The 21,334-nt window shown below is 47.2% G+C and overlaps 2 protein-coding genes, 1 non-coding gene and 1 pseudogene across 10 annotated transcripts in view; 1 reads left to right on the forward strand and 3 right to left on the reverse strand.

Moving 5' to 3' along the window:
* Positions 1–21,334, forward strand: part of SNF8 (SNF8 subunit of ESCRT-II) — a 576,904-nt gene that overhangs the window by 454,242 nt on the left and 101,328 nt on the right. The window lies entirely within an intron of this gene.
* IGF2BP1 (insulin like growth factor 2 mRNA binding protein 1) overlaps positions 1–21,334 on the reverse strand; it is a 53,577-nt gene that overhangs the window by 2,948 nt on the left and 29,295 nt on the right. The window contains exons 3-14 of the mRNA XM_050765723.1: positions 20,735–20,783; positions 19,878–19,929; positions 14,524–14,587; positions 7,959–8,240; positions 6,279–6,413; positions 4,894–5,016; positions 4,011–4,146; positions 2,843–2,965; positions 2,318–2,437; positions 1,331–1,405; positions 380–511; positions 28–141 (exon numbers count right to left, since the gene is read on the reverse strand). Of these exons, the coding sequence (XP_050621680.1) occupies positions 28–141; positions 380–511; positions 1,331–1,405; positions 2,318–2,437; positions 2,843–2,965; positions 4,011–4,146; positions 4,894–5,016; positions 6,279–6,413; positions 7,959–8,240; positions 14,524–14,587; positions 19,878–19,929; positions 20,735–20,783 (1,405 nt within the window). The remainder of the gene's footprint in view (positions 1–27; positions 142–379; positions 512–1,330; positions 1,406–2,317; positions 2,438–2,842; positions 2,966–4,010; positions 4,147–4,893; positions 5,017–6,278; positions 6,414–7,958; positions 8,241–14,523; positions 14,588–19,877; positions 19,930–20,734; positions 20,784–21,334) is intronic.
* LOC126939896 (COX assembly mitochondrial protein homolog) lies at positions 8,961–9,255 on the reverse strand (annotated as a pseudogene).
* On the reverse strand, positions 9,963–10,069 carry LOC126939985 (U6 spliceosomal RNA). Its single transcript, XR_007720519.1, has one exon. It is a non-coding gene; the product is annotated as a U6 spliceosomal RNA (small nuclear RNA).

Raw genomic sequence — 21,334 nt, forward strand, 5'->3', positions numbered from 1 at the left:
CCCGCAATGGGGGAGCACCATATGTACCTGACTGGCATAGAAATGTCCGATGATTTTCACGATGACCTGGTCGTTCTCATCAGGGGTCTGGTCTCTTGGTACTACCACCTCAGCTGCCGTCAAATTCTGCAACTCGTTCACCTGGGGGTGGCCAGAGAGGAGCTCAGGGTGCCATCAAGAAAGCATGGGTGGGGTTGGAGGAAGGAACCAGGGTTAACTAGTAGGGAGAAACTGAAGAGTCAGGACCTGAGCTTGGGGAGTAGAATCAAGTAAATGAGCAAATCAGGAGTCCTGAGATTGAGCAGCACAGGAGGCCAGAGAGAGCTGTTGAGATTGGAGACCATGGCCCAGGGCTTTCAACCTGGCCCTCACAGCTCACCGTTTTGCCACCTTTGCCAATGACCCGGCCAGCTGCTGATGCTGGCACACGTATGTGGGTCTCCAGCTTCACTTCCTCCTTGGGACCAAAGAAGTTCTCCTCCTTGAGTTTGCCGTAGATTCTTCCCTGAGCCTGAAAAGAGGAGGTAATTGTTAATCAGTGGTTCATATATCTATGACAAAAGGGAAAAGTGGGAAAAAGGAAGCTCCAGCCCATATTTTCTGGCCCACAGGCCCTCCCCATCCTGGGTGGGCTAACCATCTAAGGCAGGTGAAGGGCAAGGCTCAGGTGGGCAGCTTGTCAGCACTCCTTCTGCTTAGCTATCATACTGGAGACCCTGGGTGGAGATTTTGAGTTATAAGTAACTGAATAAACACTTCCCAAGGGAAAAAACAGTTCCCAGAGGAATGGAATTCACAAGCTACAAACCAGACCTATGGAGTCTGGACATAGCACTGATCAGCATTTCAAGGCCCTGAATGGCAACTAATCAAGTCACACAGAGAGCAGGCCTGTCTGACTCTCCAGTGGCCCAGAGAGCTGTCCCACTCCTCTATCATCACATATGTTAGGTTAAGCTAATTGATGGTTTATTTTTTGGCTGTCTGATCAGAAGTCCAAGAACCTTAGGATTTAGTGGGGACATAAAAGAATTTGGCATTAAAGGCCTTCCTTAGAAATGAAGGCAGAGTGCAAATAAGATGCCCTCGGACTTCTTTCCTTCCCATCTTCTTCTATGGACCTTAAAAAGGGAAGACGAAGACAACAGAAATCCAGTTTGATGTAAATTTGAAAATAGCTCTGCAGCCCTTTATCCTGCATGGAAGGCTTAAAGATGTGATGAGGACTTGATGGCTAATGGGAAACTGCCCCAGCCTTTTTCCTACCTCAGGGGAAATACTCAACCTCAATTCCTCCATGTTCAGCTTGCAAAACAATAAAGACCAAAACCTTGAATTGGGCCTCTGGCGGTCCAGTGATGATAACCATACGGACTTTGGAGTCAGGTGTTTCAGGTGGTGCAATCTAAAAACAAAAAGCTTGTCAATGAAGGACCCTCTATGGGAAGACCCCCACCATGTCCACAGTTGCCCTTCTACCACCCTTACTCCCAACTACCCATTCTGAAGACTTAGGGAAGGAAGAAGAAAGACTCTGAAGCCCACATCATTACGCCTGCACACCAGAATTATTAGGAGGGCAGAGGTGGTCAGTTAGAAGGACTGGCTTCAATGACACTTTCTAACTAGGGCCTCCTGCTCTCTCCACTTACCAATCTCCCAATCTCCCAGAGAGGTTTCAGTGGAGTCCTGCCAACAGGCAAGGACACAAATGAAATGACCAACGGATAGAGGTCAGTGACTGCACCTCCAGTGGAGAACAATCAAGGTTTTTGCTCAAAGCTTTTAAGATAACTAAAGCAACTGGATTTAAGTTTGTGAAAATTTAACAGCACCCTTGTTTCACTATGACAGATTCTCCCTTCTCTCTCCCCTGGACCTTGACCAGGGAAGGCGACAGACAACTAACACTTAACTTGGTGTTTGTATGTAAGCGGAGGGCTTTCTTTGGCTACATAGCTTCATAATATTGTACTGATGAGGAAAGTGAGGCTCGGATCATATAGTGTATTGGGAGAAGGGGGTGATGAGGTGGATCTGGGATTTGAACCCAAGTCAATTGGTGTTAGAACCTAAGTTCTCTTTCTATGTTATAACCCTGCCCCTGCCCAGCCTGAAAACCCAGAAGCACTGAAGCCATCCCATGGGAACCAAGCAAGGTCAAAAACAAAGAGAACTTTGATTCCATGGGGGAAAGGTCCCTCACATGACACACAGAATTCTCAAATGAGTAGGGGGAATGTGGGAGAAAGTGCAGAGTGATAAAAGCAGAGCCCCTTCCCTTTCCAGAAACAGGAAGACCCACAGAGCAGATCACCTTGATGGAGGCGCTGGCAAACCGGGAGAGCTGTTTGATGTGCTGCCCCTTCTTGCCGATGATGGCGCCCACTGCCTGGGCGGGAATAAACACCTGCACCATCTCCTGCTCGGGAGCCTGCTGCCAGGACAGGGGGCGTTACTACCAGGGGGCCCAAGTAGCATGGCCCAGAAACCCTCCACTCCCCTGCCTTGCATCCTCAAGAAGGAAGGAGTAGACACCAAACTGCCACCCTGGGCTGCCAAGGGATGCTGTGAGCTCTTTAGTTCTTCCAATGCCCAGCAGGGCTAAAGGGAAGAGGCCAGGAAAGAGTGAGGTTACAGTGCTGCCTATGCCCCGGGAACTTTCTAGGCAGACATTTGGGAGCCTCAGAGCCAGTGGCTAGGAGCACTGGAGAGAAGGGATGCCCATGAGACCTTCCTTCCCTCTCCCTGCAAACTTGCCAACTCCCATAGGGTGTTGGGTCCCCCTAAGGCAGGCCACATATGGGCCCAGGGGTCCCGTGTAATAAGACCTTCCACCTACCATAAAGGAGCTATAGGGAGCAGCCCCAGTAACGCTGCTGGGAGGTGGCGGGACTGCGCTGGACGAGGCTGGGAAAAGACCTACAGCAGCCAGGTTCAGGCCAGGGATCAGGTGAGACTGCAGCTGGGGAAGAAAGGTGAGGACGAGGAGTCAGCACACCCTGACAGGCCCTGGCTGTACAAAAGGCGAGTAGCCCCAGGGGGAAGTGGGCCAAAAACATGAATTACATGCTTTTGCACAAAAGCCTATTCTGTGCTTTTCATACACTCTCACCTACACACTTCGGGTGTGGAATTTTAAGTGATATGATGTTCTCACTGGACTAACGGCTAGCAACTGCAACCAGAAATGCCAAACAGTTATACACCCTCAGGAGTTCTTCCTCTCTGGCTGTTCAGACTGCTGGAGACAGACGATAGACTCATGACACTGTACTATAATCCCCCTACATGAGAAAAAGGCGTGGAGACAGCTCCATCTAACTTCTAGGACTGTGGTTCTAAACATTTTTGGTCCTGTACACCAACCCCAAGTCTCCTTTAAAAATCAGATGAGTTGCATGCAGTGGCTCATGCTTATAATCCTAGTACTTTGGGAGGCCAAGGCAGGAGAATCGCTTGAGCCCAGGAGTTCGAGAACAACCTGGGTGACACAGCAAGACCCTGTTCCAAAAAATACAATTTTTAAAAATTAGCTGGGCATGGTGGTGCACACCTGTAGTCTCCTAGGTACTTGGGAGGCTGAAGCAGGAGTATCCCTTCAGCCCAGGGGGTCATGGCTGCAGTAAGCTATGATTGTGCCATTGCGCTCCAACCTGGGCAACAGACCAAGACCCTATCTCAAAAAAATTAAAAAAAAAAAAAAAAAAATCAGATGACAATGATGGATCCCCGCATTTCACTAAAGTGCACACAAACACAAATTGTACACATACTTGGAATCACAGGACTCAAAGCCCAAGATTGGACCCCTACTCTAGGAACCAGGTGAAGTATCCTTGCTAATTAAATACTATTTAAATACTATTTCTGACAGTCGAGATCCAAAACCATCAACTAAAGCTCCAAAGCCGCACGGCACAGGGCACATGTCCATCACCCCCCACCCCCCAAGTTGCTGTTGCTAAGACTCAGGAAAGGATAAGCAGAGGGTACTACCCAGCACTCACGCTCATGGCGGCCACATCGTTCTCATAGGCCTCCCGAACTTTCTTCATTATTTCCTGCTCGGCCCTGCAACAATTCTCAATGGCCCCCTTCACAGTGATGGTCCTCTCGGGGTTGTAAAGAGTAAGGTCTTGCAACCTGGCAGGAAGAGCAGAGTCATGTCCTTTCACTGGCAGGCCAGGACCAGGCCCCGGCAGGAGCAAAGACAAGAGGCCAGTTGAGTCACACGCCCACCACTTCTGCAGCCTATTCAACTTCTAGCAAATAACTCTGCATCTCCAGTCTTTGGTGTCCCCAGTTTTAACCAGGGCAGGGAGTAAGACAGAGGGATATGACAACACCCAACTCAAACCTCTCTGTTAGCAACGGATCCAATGTCAGACAGATTATGGTTGTGTTTCTAAGTTTCTCCCTTGATTCTACATAATCCATGTCCTGTACCTTTTTGGACAAAAGCAATTACTTTGCCCACAGGCTAGTCTCTGATGAAATGAAGCAGCACACTGCTTGCAGGAGCAGCCCACCACAGACAGAAAAGGGCCAAGGTCACTTCTCACAGTGACAGACAGGACTAAAGCCCTGAGTCCCTGGCTCCTAGCTGCAGGCTGTCGGCAAGCCACAGGGAAAGAGGGCTGTCACGTGGTTGAACGTGGACTGTAGAGGCAGCACCCTACAACACCCCACCCCATATGGCAGTGGGAATGGGCAGATCCAGTCCTTAGAGAGATTTTTTGAATGTTCTTTATCACTTCTACTATTTTTCCTTCAAGAGGCAGAAAGAGCATCTATTTTAAAAGAGCACATGTCAAGGTTCCATGATGAAATACTGACCCTGACCTCCATGCATCCCCCACTCATAAATAGGGAAATAGAAGAGAGCCTTACGAGGAGATGGTGATTTTTGTCTCGGTATCTTGCTCTACCTTCTTCAGGTTCCGTCCTTCCTTGCCAATGAGACGCCCTACAAAGTTATTATGGGCCAGGATCTTCAGGGGAACCTCGTCAGCCCTTGGGAAGACAAAGCAAGAAGTGGAAGACAACAGCTCCTTCAATTGTGGGCATCATGACGACTCAATCACCATGACACCCTAGACTTGGCATTTCCAAGTAAAACATCTCAAAACTTATCAAACTGCATACTTTAAAAATATGTATGATTTATTATACATCAATTGAACATCAATAAAGTCAATTTGCTTTATTTTATTTTTTGAGACAGGGTCTCACTCTATCACTCAGGTTGGAATGCAAGGCTCACCACAGCCTTGATCTCCTGGGCTCATGCGAGCCTCCCTTCTCAGCCTTCCGAGTAGCTGGGACTACGCACACGCCCAGCTAATTTTTCTATTTTCTGTAGAGGTGAGGTTTCACTATCTTGCCCAGGCTGGTCTAGAACTCCTAGCCTCCAAAAGTGCTGGGATCAGAGGCATAAGCCACTATGCCCAGCCAATAAAGCTATTTTAAACAGCACAAGTGTAGAAAGGAACATGTCTAAGCAGATTCCTTGCATCACTGTTTTATGATAAGGAAAAGTTTAAAACAATTTAAACACCAATCAAGAAATAGGAGATTGATCACATGAACTATGGATAAGCTATACTGTGGAATTCTATGCAGTTATAAAAAGAATGAGGTCTGTCCATATGTACTAATATACGTGCTGATACAGAAAATGAAAAAAATATAGAACAGCCTGTTCAGTGTGATTCTCTTTGAGCTAAAACACATGTGCACACACGCACACATGAATACACACAGGCACACATAACCATACATGTAGGCACGCATACATAATATACACACACTTGTGAGTGCACAGAATTTCTAGGAGGTCATACAACAGGAGTAAGAAGGGGTGGGGTATGGCGGCACACGCCTATAATCCCAGCACTTTAGAAGGCTGAGCTGGGTGGGTCACTTGAGTCCAGGAGTTCAAGACCAGCCTGGGTAACATGGCGAAACCCTATCTCTACAAAAATCACAAAAAACTAGGCAGGCGTGGTGGTGCATGCCTGTTGTCCTAGCTACTCGGAAGGCTGAGGTGGGAGAATCCCTTGAGACCCGGAGGCAGAGGTTGCAGTGAGCTGAGATCATGCCACTGTACTCCAGCCTAGGTGACAGAGTCCCTGTAAGAAGATTTCTCAGTTTACATCTTTTTGTGCAATTCCTGACTGTATTTCTTATATGTCTGTATTACAGCTTGAAAGTTGAGTTGGGGAGGCTAACTGGACTACCAGTCCCTGAAGAGCCAAGAAAAGCTGGAGACTTACGTTTTGGTGTCCTTGGCCTCTTTATGCATAATCTCCAAGATCATCTTGCAAGCAGAGGAGCAGCCCTCAGGGGTGGAGTGCACACTGATGGCTTTTTCAGCTGCACCTGCATTCTCCTTCCTATGCACGTCTATCCTGGGGGATAGACAAGAACAAGGCTGGTTAGTCGTCCCCAGTGATACCAGTACTTCAGGCTCCCCACCCCCACTACCACTCCTCAGTCAAAGGCATAGAACCTGCTCTTCTTGGAACAAGGCCAATCAAGTTCAAATTTGGGAAGGGCAATGAAAGGACTGGAGAAACATGACCCATCTGTTACTATGGATTCTGTCTCAGACCAGCAATGCCTCAATCCACAGGTGGTTGGTGGCCAGGCACGGTAGCTCATGCCTGTAATTCCAGCACTTTTGGAGGCCAAGGCGAGTGGGTTACTTGAGGCCAGGAGTTCGAGACTAGCCTGGCCAGCATGGTGAAACCCCATCTCTACTAAAAATACAAAAAAATTAGCTGGGTGTGGTGGTACACACCTGTAATCCCAGCTACTAAACAAACAGGTTGAGGCACAAGAATTGCTTGAACCTGGGAGGAGGCTGCAGTGAGCTGAGATCACACCACCGTACTCCAGCCTGGGTGACGCAGTGAGACTCTGCCTCAAAAAAATAAAAAATAAATAAATAGATAGATAAATAAGTGGTGGCTGGGGACAAGAACACAGCAGGGGTGGGAATTACACAAATGCAGGGGTGGGAACTACCAGCCCACAGTTCCAAAGCTGCATTTCCACTTGAATTTCGTATGTCCCCCTTGAAACAAATATAAAGAGAGGACACAGTGCCCCAAACTCAAAGTAAATAACAAGAGTTACTATGATAAGGACATAATGTGGCATGTCCTTTGCCACTGAGTACACTGATAAGATATAACAATTAGAGAAAAGGCCTGGTGTGGTGGCTCATGCCTTTAATCCCAGCACTATGGGAGGCTGAGGCAGCCGGATCACGAGGTCAGGAGCTCCAGACCAGCCTGACCAACATGGTGAAACCCTGTATCTATTAAAAATACAAAAATTAGCCAGGCATGGTGGCACGTGCCTGTAATCCCAGCTACTCGGAAGGCTGAGGCAGGAGAATGGCATGAACCCGGGAGGCACAGGTTGCCATGAGCCAAGATCACACCACTGTACTCCAGCCTGGGCAACAGAGTGAGACTGTCTCCAAAAAAAAAGAAAAAAGAAAAAAGAAAAGATTAGAGAAAGAAGGTAACAGTGGCAGAATGGGAGATGGGACACAATTAATGAGGGTCCTAATTTTGGACAGGTTGGCCAGCCCTGTTACCACATTAAGTGGTCGTGAAATCACAGAGGACTGAGGAGTGGCTGACTCATCAAAATGAGGTTTGCTTGGAGACTTTTTTATGAAACTGCACGAAAAATTACAGAACCTCTCTTGCTAATACAAGTGTGTGGCCCAGCACCCCAAGACCCATTCTCCCTCCCTATCTGCCCTCCCTTTCCCAGGAGGCTGGTATTGGAAGCAGTGACCCCTGAATGCTCCAGGCAACATTTCCTAAAAGGTAAATGTTGATGTCCCCAGCATGCTTCCAGGCTTCTAGTGGGCCTCTTTAGGTACCAACCACTGTTCCCTAGCAACCAGCCTCCATTTCCCAAGAGCCAGGACTCACTTGGACTGGGTCTGTTTTGTGATGTTGCGGATGGTGGCCCCCTCCTTGCCAATGATGGCACCCACATACTGGGTGGGCACCAGGAGCCGAAGGGGGATGTCCACTTGCTGCTGCTTGGCTGGGGCCCCCGCTGCCACAGGTGAGCCCTGGCGGGGCTGACCCCGAGAGCCAAAGCCCCCTCGGCGCCCATTCTCAGGTCCCTGTGCTATCTGCTCATCAGGGATGTAGGAGACCTTCAGAGCATGGTTCTCCAACTGGTGGCCATTCAGCTTCATGATGGCTCTGGGGACAGAGTGAGAGTCTACAGTCATTCCAATCCATGCCAATCATACCAGACGCTCTCTTGGCCAAAGCACTCTAGTAAGTTACAGCTTGGAACACACTAAAGAAAAGGAGATAGTCGCCTGCCCACTACTCCCACCTCCATTTTACAGAACTTTCCAGTCTAAATGGCATCAGACTCCAAAGGAAAAGTAAATAAATACAGTGTTCCCTAACTTAGTTGGGATTTAATGTTCACAAAGGCCTTCCACTGGAACCATCAGAGAAATGGGCTTCTAGTCCAACAGAGTATAGGGTTCTGTCAGCCTAAAAAGGAAGAGCAAGCCATAAATCTCAAAGTCCTCCCATGCCAACTGGAGAGCATACCACAGACCTGAAGAGGCTCTGCAAAGCTAACACGTACACTTTCTGGATTGAGGAATCCCTACCACAGGGTGAGGAAACCGACTGCTAACTACTACATTATCCTAACTTTGGAGACAATGAAACCAAGGTCAAAGGAGATTGAGATGTATATATGTAGAATTCAAATGTTAATCCTGCCCTAATGAAGTGTGGGGTTTATTTTTGTTTTTGAAATAAAATCTTTCAGGCAAAAATTAATATTTCCATAATTAAGATAGAACAAACACACATTCTTGAGTCCATTATTTAAGCAAATTTATACTATAAATGACTTCCATGAATATTAGAGTTCCTGAATATGATTTGAATATTTGCCTACAGGCTTATAGGAAGTTTCTGTAGCCTTCTCTTTGTAGAAATTCCAGTTTTTCTAAATTTTTCCTTCCTTCAGGTATTCCATTTTGCATTCTTCATAAAAGGCTGGATCATTGTAGTGAGCAGTTAGACATTCTTTTAATAGAGGATTTTCTTTATGGCATTTTCCTACCATAAGGATTCCAGAGTTCTTGCAACATTTGGTAAAATCTTGAAGTTGTTCAGAACACCTCTCTCTGGCCTTTTCTCTCATTATTTTAGGGATCCAAACATCTTTTTCAAGATGTCTGAGATGCTGCTTTAAAACTTGCAGTGTCTTCCCATTGTTTCTCATATAAAATTCAAACTCCTTGAAATGCTTGAAATGGTTTACCTGACATTTCATGATTCACACCTGAAACCCCTCCATAGCCATGGCACACACTCCTCTTTGATCTCAATTATTTCTTGTGGCCTTTGCTTAACTAAGCCACCGTTTTTGGTTTTTTTCTTTTTTTTTTTTTTTGAGACAGAGTTTCGCTCTTGCTGCCCAGGGCTGGAATGCAATGGTGTGATCTCGGCTCACTGCAACCTCCGCCTCCCAGGTTCAAGCGATTCTCCTGCCTCAGCCTCCCGAGTAGCTGGGATTACAGGCATGCGCCACCAAGCCTGGCCAATTTTTGCATTTTTAGTAGAGACGGGGTTTCTCCATGTTGGTCAGGCTGGTTTCGAACTCCTGACCTCAGGTGATTCGCCCACCTCGGCCTCCCAAAGTGCTGGGATTACAGGCGTGAGCCATCGCGCCGGGCCCAAACCACTGTTTTTCAAATTTCAGGGCAACCCATCAGAGAGTTGTTAAATTAATCTGCCAGGTCCAGCGCCATCGCAGCGGGTGGAGAAGCAGCAATTGGGGAACTCTTCTGAGCTGCTGGTGCACCAAAAACAAAAAAGTGCCGTCTCGAAATTTTAGCTCCTTCGCAGTCTCCCACTGTCTTTTTAAAATATATATATATATAGATTGATTGATTGATGGAACGCTTCATGAATTTGCGTGTCATCTTCCCGCAGGGACCATGTTCATCTTCTCTGTACCGTTCCAATTTTAGTATATGTGCTGTCAAAGCGAACACCTCCACTGTCTTTTGTGCTACCCTTTCTTCCACAGTCTCCAGAGACCCCTAACTGCCCACTTGGCTCTGGGGCCACAGTCTCACAACCCTCCACAACCCATTGGGGTAAACCAGCGCGGTGCTGTAATACCACACGCCACCAGCAGATGCCGCAGCTCCAACACTTCACAAAGCCAACTTTCAAAATTACCGCTGGCAGCCATTTACTATGCTATATACTTGCCAAGCTTTATGCCAGTCGCTTCCAGTCAACCCTGCACCAGTTGGCCCAGCTGGGAAATGCGGCCACTGTGAGGATTAAGTTAGTAAAATGGTACACAGTGCCTTAAACAGTGACCGGCTGGCAGCGTGAAATTATTACCAGGCCGAGACCAGCCTGGAGCCGCGGCCTCCACTCCCGCCTAGTGCAGTCCTGTCCCGGGCCCTCCTACAAGGACGTCCGGCCCTCGGGGTTGCCTTACAGCCAGTTGGGGCTTTTGCCCATTTTCCTGTCACCTGCCACCAAGCTGCTGCTACGTATCCCGGCTGGAATCTGACTCCCACTCCAGCAAAGTGGTCGGGGGGCAGGCCTGGGTCAGCGAGGCCACATCACCAGCTTCCTGCAGGAACTTCTAGAAGGCGAGCAGCCCAGAAAATGGCACGGGCGGCGGCCTGGGGGAGACCTCAGAGGGCAGGGAATCCCTGCTCCCAGGTGCCCCAGCCACCCCCACCGTTGCAGGTGCACGCCCACAGGGAGGCGCCACGTGCGTGCGGGGAGGCTGCGCGGTCCCAGTCTACCCACTGCAGGCCGCTGCCACCTGCCAGCGCACCACGCATCCGCGTCCGCCCAGGCTCCCGGGGCAAAGATAACTGAGTTAAGACACCAGTATTCCAATCTTAGTTCTATTGCTCACTAGCTACGTAAAGCAGGAAGCTTACAACCTAGTCTAGACCTAAGTCTCATCAACTGTAAAGGGAAACTGATACTTGTGCCCTGCCTACCTTACAGCTAATACATTTAGGTCTGTAATCCATTTTGAATTAATTAGTATGCTCAGTGTAAGGTAGAAGTCCGAATTCATCTTTTGTCATGTGGATATCATCGAATTGCCCCAGCATCATTTGTTGAAATCACCTTATCCTTCCTAATAAATTGTCTTTTTAGCACTTTGTCTGAAAATAAAAACAAAAACCAGCCGATCATAAACATAAAGGCTTATTTCTAGGCTCTGAATTCTATTCCATTGATCAGTATGTTTATCCTAATGCCAGTACCACACTAATTTGATTACCGTAGTTTGATGTTAAGTTTTAAAATTTGGGAGTTTAATTCTTCTTTGTTCTTCTTATTCAAGACTGTTAAGGTTTTCCTGCATTTCCTCAAGATCAGCTTATCAATGTCAGCCAAAACTGCGTATCTTACAGGATTTATGTGACAATCACAAGTGAAAACATTGTTTTTATATATTTATTATGTAAATTAAGGGATTTATCGTTTTTTACACCTATTAAGTCTGGCACCTTCTTTGGTTGAATCCACCTCTGTGGATTCCATCTTGAAAAGTTTTGTTTTTGGTTTTTCGGTTTCTGTTTTGTTTTTGTTTTTGTTTTTTGGAGACAGGGTCTTACTTTTTTACCCAGGCTGGAAATTCAGGGGCATGATCTCAACTCACTGCAACCTCCACCTCCGCCTCAAGCAATCCTCCCTCCTCAACCTGCTGGGTATGTGCCACCATGCCCAGCTAATGTTTTGTAATTTTTGTAGAGATGGGGTTTTGCCATGTTGCCCAGGCTGGTCTTGAACTACTGAGCTCAAGCAACCCGCCCTGCGTCGGCCTCCCAAAGGGCTGGAATTACAAGCACAAGCCACCAAGCCTGACCGCATTTTGAAATATTCTGAGGTTTTTAAAAAAAATAATAAATAAAAAAGGCAAGGTGCGGTGGCTCATGCCTGTAATCCCAACACTTTGGGAGGCCAAGGTGGGCGGATCACCTGATGTCAGGAGTTCAAGACCAGCCCGGCCAACATGGGGAAACCTCGTCTTTACCAAAAAATACAAAAAATTGCCAGGCATGGTGGCGGACACCTGTAGTCCAGTAGTCCCAACTACTCAGGAGGCTGAGGCAGGAGAATCACTTGAACCCGGGGGGTGGAGGTTGCAGTGAAGAGATCGCATCATTGCACTCCAGCCAGGGCAAGACTCCATCTCAAAAAAAGGAAAAAAAAAAGAAAAAAAAAAGGCAAACCATTATATAACTCTAGCACTTTGGGAGGCTGAGGTAGGAAGATCGCTAACGCCAGGAGTTTGAGACTAGCCTGGGCAACATAGTGATACTCCCATCTCTAAATATTAAAAATGTTTAAATCAGCCCAGCATCGTGGTGCATGCCTGTTATCCCAGCTGCTTTAGAGGCTGAGGCAGGAGTATCCCCAGCCCAGGAAGTTGAAGCTGCAATGAGCTGTGTTTGCAACACTGCACTCCAGCCTGGGCAACAGGGAGAGAGTGTCTCAAAAAATAAAATAATTATTATTTTTTTAAACTGTGGCAAAGACGTAGGAATTGGAGACAGAATGGCTTGCTTACCACTTGGAGACTAGAGTCTCAGTCTATTTGGTATGTCTGTAAAATGGGGCTGAATAAGACTAAAGGGAGGGCACAAGCATCATCCATTCCCAAGGCTGACACTGGTTAGAAATGTTAACAAGGCAGCTGGGTGCGATGGCTCACACCTGTAATTCCAGCACTTTGGGAGGCTGAGGTGGGTGGATCACTTGAGGTCAGGAGTTCGAGACCTTCCTGGCCAACATGGCGAGACCCCATCTCTACTAAATACACAAAAATTAGCCAGGTGTGGTGGTACACACCTGTAATCCCAGCTACTCAGGAGACTGAGGCAGGAGAATCACTTGAACCTGGGAGGTGGAGGTTGCAGTGAGTCGAGATCATGCCACTGAACTCCAGCCTGGGCGACAGAGTGAGACTCCATCTCAAAAAGAAAAAAATTAAAATTAAAAGATTTTTAAAAAGTTAGCCAGCCAGGCATGGTGGTGTACCACCTGTAGTCCCAGCTATTCAGGAGGCTGTTACAGACAAGACTACACATTTTGCACATTACTCATTTTTATTAATATCCGAGCCTGTTATAGGCTTTTGCCACATTTTCCTTTGGGCTTTCTTGCACAAGAATTGCTTGAACCCAGGAGGCGCAGGTTGCAGTGAGCCAAGATTGCACCACTGCACTCCAGCCTGGATGACAGAGCAAGACAGAACAAGACTCAGTCTCAAAAAAAAAAAAAAAAAACCAGAAATGTTAATGAGGTTACAAAGGGGAAGTGAGGTGGCTCAAGCTTATAATCCCAGCACTCTGGGAGGCCATGGCAGGCAGATCACTTGAGCCCAGGAGTTCGAGACCAGCCTGGGCAACATGGTGAAACCTCGTCTCTACAAAAAATACAAAAATGAACCAGGCATAATGGTGTATGTCTGTAGTCCCACCTACTTGGCAGGCTGAGGTGGGAGGATTGCTTGAGCCCAGGAGGTTGAGGTTGCAGTGAGCTGATATCATGCCACTAAATTCCAGCCTGGGTGGCGGAGTGAGACTTGTCTCCAAAAAACAAGAACAAGGCAACAGTAGGCAGGAGAGAATGAGCAACTGTTGACATGAGCTTTAAAGCCAAACCCTGGTGGCCACAAGGGGCAGTAGGAACCTCTAGAAAATTCTGAGCCCAGGAGGTATCTAAAAGAAAATGGTAGGTATTTTAATAACAGGTAGGATTTTACAAAGTATTATTAGATTGGAGAAGGCGGCATGTTGAAGAAGCAAGAAAGCCCAAAGCAAAATATGGCAAAAGCCTATAACAGGCTCAGATATTAATATGAGTAATGTGTAAAATGTGTAGTCTGTCTGTAACAGCGAGTGAGAAGCATAATTGCTCAACCAAAGGGCTAGGAGCTAAAATTGTGGGTACGATGGGACTAAAAGGACCCCAAAACTATCACCAGCTAGGTTCACGACCATCACTGCAATAAAATGTCCCAGAATCCCAAGGTTGAGGAATCTTTTTGGAACCCCGAAGTTCCCCTTCATTATCACTAGATGGCGCCAAGAACACAACAAAGGACTCTAAGGTCCCAGAGCAACCAGAAACCTATCAGCGGGGAGGGGACATTTTCTCCGCAAGGAATTTCCCACTTCTCTGGGAGGGCTTTGGGTCCCTTCCTTCTATATATTTTTGCTATCGATCTTGATGTTTCTGAGCCTTTGAGATCCCTGAAACAACGGACATGAAGGAGACCCCCTGAAGAAACCTTTTATGCAAGACTCTCGGTTTGGCTTGGGCTAATAACAGAACCCTGGATGGGGACCCCAGCCTGCCTAGACCCCCTGAGGAAAAAAGTGGGACCAGGCTCACACCACCCACCTCAGAGCGCCCCCCGCCAACCGCCCCCAGCCCCACTTTCCAACCCACTCACTGCCTGGTCTGCTCCCGGTTGGAATAGGTGACATTCACCACTGCCGTCTCACTCTCAGTGTTCACTGCAGAGAAAAGAGAGGACAGCGTCAGAGCAGGGAAATCTGGAGGCCCAACCAATGAATCTCCAACTCCAGCTTTCCACATTTTGAGATCAAGAAGACATCTGGCAGGCCAGGCGCGGTGGATCACGCCTGCAAATCCTAGCACCTTGGGAGGGCGAGGCTGGCGGATCACTTGAGCCCAGGAGATCAGCCTGGCCAACACAGTGAAACTCTGTCTCTACTAAAAAATACAAAAATTAGCTGGGCATAGTGGCATGCGCCTGTAGTCCCAGCTACTGGGGAGGCTGAGGCAGGAGAACTGCTTGAATCACTTGAACCTGGGAAGCAGAGGTTGAAGTGAGGTGAGATCGTGCCACTGCACTCTGAACCTGGGCAACAGAGGGAGATTCCGCCTCAAAAAAAAAAAAAAAAAAAAAAAAAGATATCTGGCAGATACTCCAACTTGAATAAAAAGGCAAAAAAAAAAAAAAAAAATTTCCCCTTTCAAGGGAGCTACTTGAAAATTCAAATTTACCAGGCAGGGCATGGTAGCTCGTGCCTGTAATCCCAGGACTTTGGGAGGCAGAGGCAGGTGGATCACTTGAGCTTGAGAGACCAGCCTGGTCAACATGGCAAAACCCTATCGCTAACAAAAAACACAAAAATTAACCGGGCGTGGTGCTGCACCCTTGTAGTCCCAGCTACTCAGGAGGCTGAGGTGGGAAGATCACTTGAACCCAGGAGGCAGAGGTTGCAATGAGCCAAGATTGTGCCGCTGCACTCCAGCCTGGGTGACGGAGTGAGACCCAGTCTCAAAAAAACAAAGAAAGAAAGAAAATTCAAATTTACCTTCTTGCTTTTTGTAATTTGCTCAGTCGGTTCCCAAGAGAGTAGATACACAAATGGGTGTAGCCGCCCTATCAGCAGTTGCACAACAAGGCTATATGGCAACGCAAACACTACTACCCACCTCCACACACTCTAAAGGGAGTAAATTCCCTTTAGAAAGTTAAACTAGTTGGCCGGGAGTGGTACCTCACACCTGTAATCCCCAGCACTTTGGGAGGCCGAGGCAGGTAGATCACCTGAGGTCAGGAGTTTGAGACCAGTCTGACCAATATAGTGAAACCCATTTCTACTAAAATTACAAAAATTAGCTGGGTGTGGTGGCGTGCGCCTGTAGTCCCAGCTACTTGGGAGGCTGAGGCAGGAGAATCGCTTGAACCCGGGATGTGGAGGTTGCAGTGAGCCAAGATCGTGCCACTGCACTCCAGCCTGGGCAACAGAGCAAGATTCTGTCTCAAAAAAAAAAAAAAAAAAGTTGAACTAGTTAAAAATCAACACATGGGGCCGGGTGCGGTGGCTCATGCCTGTAATCCCAGCACTTTGGGAGGCCAAGGTGGGCGGATCACGAGGTCACGAGATCAAGACCATCCTGGCTAACACAGCGAAACCCCGCCTCTACTAAAACAACAAAAAATTAGCCGGGCGTGGTGGCGGGCGCCTGTAGTCCCAGCTACTCGGGAGGCTGAGGCAGGAGAATGGCATGAACCTGGGAGGTGGAGCTTGCAGTAAGCTGAGATGGTGCCACTGCACTCCAGCCTGGGCAACAGAGTGACATTCTGTCTCAAAAAAAAAAAAAAAAAAAACACATGCTGAATGAGATTAGCAATTTATAGAAGTAAACATCCCAAGAAATGGCCTGCAAAGATATGGCTGACAAAACTTGTAAACACCTAAATCCATTCTAGCAGTCTATGTATTCTCAAGGACACAAGAACCAACGTGTATTAAAATCTAGCTAAACAGAGGCCGGGCACAGTGGCTCACGCCTGTAATCCCAGCATTTCAGGAGGCCAAGGCAGGTGCATCACTTGAGGTCAGGAGTTCAAGACCAGCCTGGCCAACATGGCAAAACCCAGTCTCCACTGAAAATACAAAAATTAGCCCAGTGTGGTGGTGCATGCCTGTTATCCCAGCTACTTGGGAGGCTAAGACAGGAGAATTGCTTCAACTCAGGAGGCGGAGGTTGCAGTGAGCAGACATTGCACCACTGAACTTCAGACTGGGTGACAAAGCGAGACTCTATCTCAAAAAAAAAAAAAAAAATCCTGCTAAATGGACTGACAGGAATGGCTGTAGAAGTCTAGAAAGAAAAAAAAGAATTTGCATGTTTTCCAGGGGAAAGGATTTCCTGTCTTGGATGTGGCCATTGTAGCCTCAGGATGCTAGCCATTGATCCCATCAAAATTCTTGGCTCTAGGAGAATGATTTGGCAAGCTGACATTAGAATCCCAAGCAGTCTAGAAACATATTTCTCACTTACAATTATTAAAATTAACCGTCTGAGGTGGGAGAATCACTTCAGAAGGTCGTGCCAGGAATCTGAGACCAGCCTGGCAACACAGGGAGACCCCATCTCTACAAAAAAATTAAAAAAAAAAAAAAAAATCAGCCGGGTGCAGTAGTAAACACCGACAGTCCCAGCTACTTGGGAGGCTAAGGCAGCAGGAGAATCACTTGATCCCAGAGGTTTGAGGCTGCAGTGAGCTATGATCACACTGCATTCTAGCCTAGGAGGCAGAACTAGACTCTGTTTCAAATAAATAAATAAATAAATAAATAAATAAATAAATAAATAAATAAAGTTAACCTTCTTTCTCCTATACCAATGTCTTGTGAATTTCGGTCCCCTGGGCTTGCTCAACCATGGGGTGGGGGACCATGGCTTAAATTAAGCCTCTGCCCCCACAACACTGAGGACAGAGAAGGCACTTGGTCACAAACTTCAGTGCAAAGAATCTGTCAGCCAGGCTGGAGTACAGTGGCGTAATCAGAGTTCACAGAAGCCTTTAACTCCTGTGCTAAAGCTATTCCTCCCCTCTCAGCCTCCCAAAGTCCTGGGATTACAGGCATGAGCCACCACGCTAGGCCCCAGACCACTCTTAACTGCTCTGGCCTGCATCAGCAGGTCTCTCCCTCCTCAGTGGTAAGGAAGCTTCTGCAAGAACAATCTTCCGGTGACTGGAAATACAGTAGTAAACCAAAAAAACCTCTGCCTTTGTGGAGTTTATGGAGAGAGAGACAACAATAAGCATAATAAATAAGCAAGTTCTACAGAATATTTGACAGTGATGACTGCTATGGAGAAATATAAATCAGATGAGGCCAGGTGTGGTGGCTCACTCCTGTAATCCCAGCATTTTGGGAAGCCAAGGCGGGTGGATCACAAGCTCAGGAGACCAGCCTAGTCAATATGGTGAAACCCCATCTCTACTAAAGTACAAAAATTAGCTGGGTGTGGTGGTGGGTGCCTGTAGTCCCAGCTACTTGGGAGCTGAAGCAGAAGAATCGCTTGAACCCAGCAGGCAGAGGTTGAAGTGAGCCGAGATCACACCGCTGCACTCCAGCCTGGGTGACAGAGAGAGACTGTATCTCAAAAACTAATAATAATAATAATAAATCACATGAAAGAGGATGAGATAGGTAGAAAGAATGGACCTCACTCACAGTGACTTTTGAGCAGACTTAAGGACTTTCTCTATTGTCCAACAAAGTCAAACATTTTCCACACGGTTCTCTCCAAGTAGCAGATATCTTTCCAGATAGGGTGTGTTACAGCTCCCTAGTGAGCCTTGGATAAATTTAAACTAGTGTTGACTCCTTATACACCACTCAGTGAAATTCAGCATGCACTTGCTTCCAAGCCACTGCTCAATCTTACTGTTTGTCCAGGAGTAATGTATTCATTAGTCTAAACTGTGAACAGTACTGAGCAGTAGTTATCAGTTAGTCCTGCTGCATCCTGGCATTTAAGATAAAGGGCAAGCTACAAGATTAGAGCAGGTTAGAACGTATTTGATAGATTCATCAGTTTACTCTTGGGTGGGTGAAGGTTTTCATCATTTATAATCATTTATAGCCTGCCCCTTTCCACAAATAATTTGAAGAGGAATATTTAAATCTCAAACCAAGTGATTATCCACTTGTTTCTTTAAGATCTCCAAACCTAACCCAGTATCTTGTCTGCCTAAAGACCACCTTATATCCAACCAGTCACTTTCCATTACTAAATGGACAAAACTTGTTTCATTTTGTTTTTGAAACAATAAAGAGTCTTGCTGTCACTCAGGCTGGAGTGCAGTGGCACAATCACAGCTTACTGCAGCCTTGGCCTCCTGAGCTCCAGCAATCCTCTTGCCTCAGCCTCCCTAGTGACTGGGACTGCAGGTATCCACCACTACTCCCAGGTAATTTCTTGTAGACATGGAGTCTCACTCTTTCCCAGGCTGGTCTCAAAACTCTTGTGGCTCAAGAGATCCTCCCACCTTGGCCTCCCATAGTGCTGGCATTACAGGTGTGAGTCACTGCACCCAGCTGGCAAACTTTTTATGACCTAGAATTCTTTTATCATTTTTCCTTCTGTGGGCCTACTCTTCAAACGATTTTGCTTACCTATCGAACTACATTAACTAAGTATTAAATCCTCTGCTTTTTTTTTAATTGACCAAAGACATACATTGCTACCAATCAGAGCTTCTAAAAAGAGACAACCGGTTGATTATTCCAGCCAAAAACAAGAAACATGAAGCTTTTAAAGTAAAATGGCTGCAGGGTAACTCAGGTTGAATGCAAGATTTCTGTTCTTAGACTATTTCTAAAATCCTGGGATAGCCATTTCTACCTTGGTTGATCCCTAAGAACCTGGAGACTCCATGCTGGGAAGGAGTGGCTTTGTTCAAGCCTCCTGCTAAACAGAAGAGAAACCCAGTTCCACAGATAACTAAGACCCGAAGCCGAGGCCAAGAGTCCAGGCCCCCAATCCAATGTACTTCCCTGTGTAACACATTCTATCTGCCTTTCTTCTTTTGGTTTTCAATGTTGATTTGATCACGGAAAGTGAAGCAGAGGCCGGGCGTGGTGGCTCACGCCTGTAATCCCAACACTTTAAGAGGCTGAGGCGGACAGGTCACAAGGTCAGGAGATGACACCATCCTGGCCAACATGGTAAAACACGTCTCTACTAAAAATACAAAAATCAGCTGGGTATGGTGGCACGTGTCTGTAATCCCAGCTACTCAGGAGGCTGAGGCAGGAGAATTGCTTGAACCCAGGAGGTGGAGGTTGCTATGAGCCAAGATCATGCCATCTTCACTCCAGCCTGGTGACAGAGCAACACTCCATCTCAAAAAAAAAAAAAGAAAAAAGAAAAGAAAAAAGAAAAAGAAAGAAACAAAGTGAAGCAGAACAAATGCACCAAACTCCTCCAACCCCTACCACAAGCACCACCCCATGCCCGGCCCACTCTTACCTTGCTCACAGTTCTCTACTGTCCCATACTGAGCCAGCAGGCTATCCAGTACCTAGGAGCATGGAGAAGGGAAGTACACTTAACTCTGAGTCCCAGGACCCTTGCAAAGCAGCCACTGGACACTCTGCATCCTAAAGCAATGGGGCATACACAGAGTCATAGGAGTGTTTGAGCATTATTACCTGTCCAGTGTAACCTTTCTGGGGTGCTAATGCGGATGGGGTGTCTTTGCAGGACTGTACTTAAGTTCTGCCTTAAGGGCTTTTTGGGAAGCAGACCTGGGCTGCCTGGGTCCCTAAATTATCTTCTGCCACATTACCAAGTTTAGGGCTTAGGAAACACTCATCTACCATCTCCCTAATGCCTCTCACCATAGGGACAACCTAAAAGATGGGGCTGTGGGTTAAGAAAAGATAAGGCTGGGCGCAGTGGCTCACTTGAGGTAAGGCATTTGAGACCAGCCTGATCAACACAGTAAAACTCTGTCTCTAATAAAAATACAAAATTAGCCGGGCATGGGGGTACACGCCTGTAATCCTAGCTACTTGGGAGGCTGAGGCAGGAGAATCGCTTGAACCTGGAGGAAGAGGTTGCAGTGAGTCAAGACCACGCCACTGCACTCCAGCCTGGGCAGAGAGCAAAACTCCATCTCAAAAAAAAAAAAAAAAAAACAGAAAGAAAGGACGAGGAAGGACAGACGGAAGGAAGGGACGGATGGACGGACGGACGGACGGGACCCAGGCCTCCCTGGCCTGGCCCCAGACCTCCCCAATCATTTCTGGCAGCTCCAGCTGGTCCAGATGTACTTTCTAGGCTCCAGTATCCCATTCCATTTAGAGTTTCCCCCAAACACTTACTTCCCATCGGAGCTGAGGTGGAATATTTCGGATTTGAATTTTCCGGCTCCTGAAAGTAAAGAGGGAGCAGAATTAAAGAAAGCTCTGAATACATGAGGGGTCTGTAAACTTGCAGTTTCTAATCCTTTTTTTTTTTTTCTTTTTTTTTTTTTTTTTTGAGACGGAGTCTTGCTCTGTCGCCCAGGCTGGAGTGCAGTGGCCGGATCTCAGCTCACTGCAAGCTCCGCCTCCCGGGTTCACGCCATTCTCCTGCCTCAGCCTCCCGAGTAGCTGGGACTACAGGCGCCCGCCACCTCGCCCGGCTAGTTTTTTGTATTTTTTAGTAGAGACGGGGTTTCACCGTGTTAGCCAGGATGGTCTCGATCTTCTGACCTCGTGATCCGCCCGTCTCGGCCTCCCAAAGTGCTGGGATTACAGGCTTGAGCCACCGCGCCCGGCCACGCAGTTTCTAATCCTTGCCCCAGTTTCTATTTCCCTACCTTCAGCTCACCAACACCATAGTCTTAAAATCTAAGAATAAACTTTTAGGAATGGAAACTTGCAGTAGGGGTACCTTGCTTTAGAGATCAAAATTATCATGAATGCTACCACACCTAGGAA

The sequence above is a fragment of the Macaca thibetana genome, chromosome 16 (assembly GCF_024542745.1).
Source record: "Macaca thibetana thibetana isolate TM-01 chromosome 16, ASM2454274v1, whole genome shotgun sequence".
In the NCBI taxonomy this organism is placed as follows: domain Eukaryota; kingdom Metazoa; phylum Chordata; class Mammalia; order Primates; family Cercopithecidae; genus Macaca; species Macaca thibetana.